This window comes from Chenopodium quinoa, unplaced genomic scaffold, assembly GCF_001683475.1.
Source record: "Chenopodium quinoa cultivar QQ74 unplaced genomic scaffold, ASM168347v1, whole genome shotgun sequence".
NCBI lineage: Eukaryota > Viridiplantae > Streptophyta > Magnoliopsida > Caryophyllales > Amaranthaceae > Chenopodium > Chenopodium quinoa.
In genome coordinates, this window is record NW_018744693.1 from 971,809 (window position 1) to 980,190 (window position 8,382).

The window sequence follows — 8,382 nt, forward strand, 5'->3', positions numbered from 1 at the left end:
TGGTATATCACATCGTCATACTACTTTTTACTATTTTGTCTTCCCTTCTAAATTATGGAAAGATACTTCCGTAATCGGTAATTAAGGTAGTTGTTTTACATTGGCTAAGCCTAATCAAATTTTCATTGACCGTTGGACTTTGGGTCCCACTAAATATATACACATAGACACATAGTTGCATAGGATCTAGATGTCTATTGGAGCACCAACGTAATAGAACAATCACAACAAATAAAAACAATGAATTATCTATATATATATTTTTATTTTATTTTCTCAAGTAGTCAAATATAGCATCGTTTACTAGTGAGTGGACTTTATATTTATATAAGCATGGAAATAATTTTAATACCAACAATAATTAAGGTTTTTCTTAAATATAATTTTCACAAGCAACAATCGTAAGCCACCTTATTTAAAATTAATAAAATAAAAATAAATTTATAACACAACTTGTAAGTTGGTATTTATTACTTTGTCTTGTTGTTTAATTTGTTATAAAGTTTGGAATTTTAGATTGACTAATATTGTGATTGTATTTTTATAGCCCATGAATGTCCATATCATTATGACGTACAAAGTAGATAATAGAAATACAATATATATATTAGGAACTTATTAGATCATAAACTGTATAATTTCAAGTTAATAAAAGAGAATTGATAGCTATGTTTCTATATAAATATTTAGTTGAATCAATTTTAGTCAATTAAAAATAAAGAAGCTTGAGCATTTTATGCTTTGAGTTAGCTAGGCATTTTTTATGTTAGTACTTTAGTAGTGTGTGATATGGAGTACAACGTAGTTGATGATTTCAAGGGTGGATCTAATAGTCTAATACAAATATACAATGACAATGACAATTCCCAATAGCCACTTCTTTACCAAGTAGAGTATACCGAGAGAAACACATCGAAGTAGCAATGTGGTTAAACGAACTTATACATTGGTTGTGTTGGAAGAGCTAAGAGGCAAATATGTAGTACACTATATCACTTTCTTTTAGTCCTTTTTAAACCACTATTTTGTTGTAATTTGGTGATAAAGACTATGCAATAATGTTAAAATAAACCAAAATATTTCAATTTTATATTTGATATTTCATGTGATGCTTTGACATATTTTTCAAGAGATTTTTTAGAATCCCTCGACAAACAGAGTGTAATACAGCTTTTGTACGACTTGGACTCCGACCTATAAAATGATGTCTTTGATGATCAAGCTAGTGACTAGAAATAAAATTCTAGAAAGAGAAACTAGAGGGAAGCTAGAGCGTTTTTAGGCAAAAGATTATTTTCAAAATTTCATGTCAGTTCTGAAACCTTACAGGTCCTAAACGGCTACATATACAGAACCAAATACCTAATGACAAATACTTGTGATTTCGGATCGAATATCCAGCATCCAATATGCATCTATTTGGATATTGGAGGTCATATATCCACCCTAATCTCGGAGCTCCAAAAAATTGGGCAAAATTTAATCACAACCAAAAATTGGACAAGGCGGAGAAGAAGAAGACACCAAAGTCAATCCAATAAAAATTCATTGGAAGAATCACCTTCTTACGTAATCAAACTACTGCTCCCCTGCCGTTAAGCACACCCCCGCTCTCCCTAATATACTCCACTTTTTTTTTATTTATTTATTATTTTTTTAATACATATTTACTTTACACTCTCTACTGTATCTTCTCATTACTTTCTCCCCACCTAATTATTACTCTAATACTACCAATTAACCCTATTTTTAATTAAACTCCTTTTGTCCTTAATAATCTTTCTATTAACCCTAAACACGTAATTTAAAGAACTTATAAGATATAGTAAGAATGTTAAAGGGTAGAAATGACTGATACAAGTGTATAATTAACCCTATTTTTACATTCTAATTCTAAATAGGTACAGTCATCCAGAGTATACAAGAAGATTAATTGTAAACGGAAGAATATTAATAAATAAATCTCACCCGTCACCACCAAAAAAATAAAAAGAACAACAATAAAAAAAAAAACTTTGATTTACAATATTAAAACAAGTCTACATCTTCTTCATTTTACCTCCGAATTTATATTTTAAGAAGTCAGTCGTTTCTTTCAATAACAACACTGTTGCATGCTTCCACCTTACATACATAGAAGAGAGAGATTCAGATACTAGATTACCCTCTCTAGATCTGCGCATTCCTACGATCTCTCACTCAGTTTCTCTCCCGAGTCAACCTCGGAATGCGATTCTGCTACTCCTCTATTTAGTATCGTTTTCCGGCAATGCTCGCCGGAGCTCCGTTAATTTTCCGGCTGAGCTCCGGTTATACCAACCGTAAAAATTAGATATGTTTAAGTGGAGGAGTGAGAGAACTAAAATCACTGCTATTTTCAAATTGCAGTTTCATGCTACTCAGGTAAACTTGATTTTCTTTTTTAATTAATTAATTGTGTCGGCGGTGGTTACAATTTTTCCAATAATAATGTGGTTGAAATTTTTGAATAATGTTTAGATATTTGAGTACGGCGGAAATGGGTTGGTGGTGTCGGTAGTTCCGGCGGAGAACGGGAAACCGACGGCGAGGTTGGAGAAATCGACGGTGAGGGAAAATGGTTGTTATTGGGAGAATCAAGTTTACGAAACAGTGAAATTGATTCAAGATCCTAAAACTGGAAAGATTCAAGAGAGAATCTACTACTTTCTCATCTCAACTGTACGTTTTATTGATTTTTATTTTTTAATTTTGTTATTTTGTTTGATTGTAAGGTTTCTATTTTTGGAAAGAATTGTGAAGTAAAATTGGTTGATGAGTTGTTTTTTGTTGGCATTGAAATTGCAGGGATCACCAAAGAGTAGTTTAGTGGGAGAGTTTTCTGTAAATATAGCGGATTATGTTGGAGCAACAAAAGCTTGTTCAGTTTCATTTCCATTTAAGAACTCGAATTCGGATTCTTATTTGCATGTTAGTACTCTTCTTAACCTTTTAATTATCGCGAATTCTTGTATGAGACGGTCTCATTATCAGGCCGGGTTTTGGCCAATTACTCAGAAATGATTCATTTTGGTTTTTAAAAGGAATGTGATTGAATTATTGAGCAAATAATGTTAGAGTTTTTGAGGTTTCTTATCTATGTGATTGGTTAATGTGATAGGTTTCAATTCAAAGGGTACAGGAGAATAGTAATCATGGAAGAGTTCAAAGGTGTGAATTGAGATATCTATGTACTGTATTACATTTGCTTTTCGAATTTTCGTGTTTGGGTATTTTGTTGATGTGGTATGAGGGTATGCAGAGATCTTGAAGAGAATGATGGTTTAAGAGTAAAGGAGGACGAGGATAAGAGCTTGAGACGACATTTTAGCAATGGCGATGCAGAGCAAGCTACCATGTCGAATCCTATTGAAGTAAGGTCTCACATTTGGTGTTTGTTTTGATTTAATCTTTGGTATTGTGATTTTCTACAGAGATTATTGGAGAAATGCATCAATTGATAACAAGTTAATGTAATGCTACTATTCTAATTATTTGATTTTCAATTTGCTTATTGTTTTGGATGATTGTTTGCAGGATCTACCCTTGAGAAAGACGGTGTCACATACAGTGGGGTTGAATGGCACTCGTAGAGGGTCCAATGGTTCGGACATCACATTGTCGAGCTCTGATAGCAGCTCAGGATTAAATACTCCGCGAGAAGTTGGAGTAAGAAATATTAATACTGTCAAAGATCAGACCTCAAACAGCTCAGGTTATCAAGATGAGCACAAAACACAGTGGGATCTGGCCATTGTTCCTGTCAATGACTCAAGCACCGAGTATTCGATGAACAGCCCTAGAGATTTCTTTCCCAGTTTAAGATCTCCCATGGGTTTGGATGATTCTTCTGACATGCTCAAAGCTGACCTTGTTGCTTTATCTAGGAGGGCAGAAGTGTCTGAGTTAGAGTTACAAACTCTGCGAAAGCAAATTGTGAAGGAGAGCAAAAAGGGACAGGACATGTTGAGAGAAATCACCAGCTTGAAAAAGGAGAAAAATGCACTTAAGGATGAATATGAAAAGCTCAAATCCTCTCCTAAACGTTCTGATGATCTGAATGTCAAAAGCAAGTTTCAGTTTCAGGGGGATCCATGGACTCTTGTCGAGTTAATCAGGGAAGAGCTCAGTTACGAGAAGGATATGAATGCCAATCTTCGGATCCAACTGCAGAAGACACAGGACTCAAATAATGAGCTGATGCTTGCCGTGCAAGATTTAGAGGAGATGTTGGAGAAGAATGAGAAAGGAGTTTCCCATTTACCAAACAGATCCACATCTGGAGAAAGTGCGGTAGAGATTGAAGAAAGTATCCAGAAGAGTCAGAGTGACGATGATGAAGCGCAAAAGGCTCTAGAAGACCTTGTAAGACAGCATAGTGATGCACAAGGGACATATTTACTTGAACAAAAGGTGATGGACCTATGTAGTGAAATAGAAATGTATAGGCGAGATAAAGATGAGTTAGAGATGCAGATGGAGCAGCTAGCCCTAGATTATGAGATATTGAAGCAAGAGAACCATGAATATTCTACTAGATTGGAACAAAGTCATCTCCAAGATCAGCTGAAGATGCAATGTGATGGCACAAGTTCTTATACTGCAGCGAGAGAGCTTGAAGCTCAGATACAGAAGCTTGAAGATGAACTTCATGAAAACTCTGAAGAACTATCACATTGTTTGGCTGAAATAAAGGATCTTGAAGCTCGTAATACAAGCCTCGAGAAAAAGCTACAGAAACAAGCGGAAGAATATGAAGCTGAGATAAAAGATATCACACATTCCCAGATGGAACAGCAGCAGAGAGCTGCTCGAGCAGAAGCTGATCTTAATGAGTCTGGTGCTATTATAAACGAGCTTGAAACTGTGATAGAGAATTTGAAGAAAGAACGTAAGAGGCATTTAGAAGACTTGTCAAGCTCTTCGGCTTCCATAGAAGAGCTTGAAGCTCATAACTATAATCTGGAGGTAGAACTAGAGAAACAAGCACAAAGATATGAAGCTGATATAGAAGCTCTTGTTCATGCGAAAACAGAACAGGAGCAGAGAGCATTGAAAGCTGAAGAAAGTGCTGCCAAGTCTAGTGCTACCGTGAATGAACTTGAAGCCCACATTAAGAAGCTGGAGAATGAGCTCAAAAGGCATTCTGAAGTGTCTTCTGGTAATTTGGCTTCAGTGAAGGAACTTGAAGCTCATATCCAAAATCTTGAAGAGGAGATAGAGAAACAGGCGGAAGGATTTGAAGCTGATCTGGAGTCTGTTACACGTGCCAAAGTGGAACAGGAGCAGCGAGCAATCCGAGCAGAAGAAGCCCTGAGATTGATGAGGTGGAAAAATGCTAATACAGCTGCAAGAATTCAAGATGAATTCAAAAGATTGTCGTCACAAATGCAGTCGTCATTTGATGCTAATGAGAAGGTTGCTAGCAAAGCATTGACTGAAGCTACTGAATTACGACAGCAGAATCGCTATCTTCAGGATATGCTTCAGAAGGCTCATGAAGAGCTTGAGTCATCGAAAGATGAATATGAAACAAAACTGCATGAACTGTACGGTCAAATCAAAATGAAGTCAACTCAGGTAGAGCAGATGGAGGTTGAAATTGAAGAGAAGTCCAAGCAGGTGGAAATCCGGAAAAAACAAAGTGATGAACTCCAAAGAAGTGTTTCATCTGAGAAGTTGGATCACACTTCTGAGTTAGAGAGACTAACATCTGAAAACAAGTCACTGGCTGAACAGATTAAAGAACTGTCCAAAGAAAGAGATCTGCTGGTTCAGAAGGAGAATACTGCACGCGACAATTCAGTGAAGGAGGTGGCTGGAAAGTCACTTGAGGAATTGATTGTGTTGAGAAATCTCAAGAATGAGAAAGAGCAGGCAATTACAAGTCTGAAATTTGAAGTGGAAGAACTAAAAGCTCAATGTGGCAACTTGCAGCATTCTTTATATGAGGACGAGTTGGAGAAAGAGAAATTAAGGAAGCAAGTGTTTCAACTCAAAGCTGATCTAAAGAAGAAGGATGAAGCAATTTTGAGTATTGAGAAGAAGTTTCATGAGAATGGGCGAGCCATAGCTCAAGATAAACCGAGAGGTACTTCCAAAAATACGAAATCAGAACGTAATCTTAAAGAGGTTGGTTCTAAAGAAGTAATCACTTTGAAGGAGAGAATAAAATTACTCGAGGTAAAGACCCTTCCTGTTTCCTGTATCTATTATGTTTATCTTGATTGCAAACAATTACATAATTGCATGGTATGCTGTTTATTCAGCAAGAAACTTGGTGCTACTTATCAACAACTATGCATATTAAATCCTGAGTTGTTCAACTTTGTATATTCAAAACATCTTTTGCAATGACAGGGGCACATTAAGTCGAAGGATGCTGCCTTAGAGACCTCTACAAATGCTTTCCTGACTAAGGAGAAGAGCCTTCAGAAGAAAATCGAGGAAATGGAATTCCGATTGAGTGAAATCAGTCAGAGTAATCAAGGTGTCGTCCATGATGAAGTTAAACAGGTTTGTTAAATTGTGTTTTTATTTTTAATTCAGCAACATGGCTTTATATTCAGGCTGAGTGAACATGTATTGAAACACAATTGAACATGAACCACCTGCCAACCACATGCTTGGATCAGTTGCTAGGAGAGTTAGTACAATCTTAACCAAAGATCTGGAATTTTAGCCTTGGGACTGCAACATTATTGTTTGAGGTCCAACCTGGCTCGGTGCCTCGAAAAAATTAAACATAAACAATTACATTTGTTTTTGCCTTGTCTCGGAATTGCATGTTAATCAGACAGCTTCGGAATTTTTCATACCTTTCTTTATGGTCTCAGAAGTGAATTCTAACGTTTGTTCGTTTTATGACCCGGGAAAAGGTTTCTGTCGGGCCACAAGTAGTCTGTCATTCTGAAGAAGTCACTTTAGGAAATATGCCTGAAGAAGCAAGCATCTCATCAAATGAAACTTCCAACAATATGGAGCCAAACAGGTAGTTTGATGATCAATGATGTTTAAAGACTTCTTGTTTCTGAATTTTTTGTTATTAAATAATTATAATGATCTGATGTATTTTCTTCCTAACCTGTCAGTGACAGTCAAAGAGAATCTGATGGCCAACAAAAACCATCCGACATTGATTCTGGAGACCAGCAGAAGATTGATCTATTGTTGAAAGAGATGATTCTGTTAAAGGAACAGAACAAATCCATGGAAATTGAACTAAATGAAATGCAAGAAAGGTACTCTGAAATAAGTCTCAAATTCGCCGAGGTAGAAGGTGAAAGGCAACAACTTATCATGAGAGTGCGAAACCTTAAGAATGCTAAGAAGGGCTGAGAACCCGATTTGAGTCACATTCTGCAGAGTTTAAGTAATAACTAAAGGCATATAGCTTAATAGAAGTATCCCATAGTGAAAACCCAAAAACAAACTGTACTGACCTTGTTCTGGTGAATAAGATCATATGTAAATGTGCTAAGTTCATATAATTTTTTTTTTCTTTTTTTCTCCCTCATTCGGCTCCGGAAATCTCCTCGAATGAATGTCAAATATTGAAGTTAGTGTTATACTGTACTACAAAATTGTTTGAATAGGCAGATTTTTTTTTTTTTCTTCAGTGTTTGTTACAGAGTAATTTGTTAATTTTTTAGAAATCTGGAGATGGGCATATTATGTCGGACATGAATTCATTTTATCAAAGTATAGTGTTCGTTGATTTTGTTGGTTCATAGACAAATTGTTCAGACTTCTTACATCATATTTACATTATCTTTACCAATTACTTTACTACATTAGCAAGCCCAAAAATTTTACCCAAAAATTTGTACACCAAAATTCAAAAAAAAAATTCTTTTTCTTCGTAATTTCATTATTACCAAGTATGTAGGAACAACTGAGGAGGCGTTATTGGTTGATTATAGAAAATAAATTTGTACAAAAAGGTCGTCTTACCATGGACATTAGTTTAAATGCATAATACTCAGTACGTTTTTTGTACTAATATTACGGGTAAATTAATTTTCATTGTTTCCATTTATCGTACTATCACTCATCAAACAAGCCGTATGACTGTAGGAGCATTCGTCTTAATTTTCCACATGTCTATACAATAATGAGAGACCAACTATGCATGAATTTGGCATCATCAGAAAAGCTTTGAGGCCCACCATCCCTCAACCATTGTTGACATAAAATCAGACATAATATTCAGGACAAAATATGACACTGTAAAAGAATAAGAAGAAGAAGAATCAAGAATGTACAAAGCTTAATTTTGGTGGTAGTGAAGACTGAAGTGACTAGTGAACTAAAGAGAAGAACTGAAGTAGTGAACATTCACGTGACATCTTCATGCCTACACAA

At 35.6% G+C, this 8,382-nt stretch overlaps 1 protein-coding gene across 1 annotated transcript; it reads left to right on the top strand.

Annotated features, from left to right (window-relative positions):
• The first annotated feature begins 1,544 nt into the window (after positions 1–1,544).
• On the top strand, positions 1,545–7,750 carry LOC110702470 (putative uncharacterized protein MYH16). Its single transcript, XM_021880180.1, has 9 exons — positions 1,545–2,403; positions 2,500–2,700; positions 2,827–2,949; positions 3,140–3,189; positions 3,281–3,392; positions 3,556–6,201; positions 6,379–6,534; positions 6,897–7,009; positions 7,110–7,750. Exons 1-9 carry the CDS (start codon positions 2,335–2,337, stop codon positions 7,354–7,356), a joined length of 3,717 nt encoding a protein of 1,238 aa, XP_021735872.1. The 5' UTR covers positions 1,545–2,334; the 3' UTR covers positions 7,357–7,750.
• Positions 7,751–8,382: the final 632 nt, after the last annotated feature.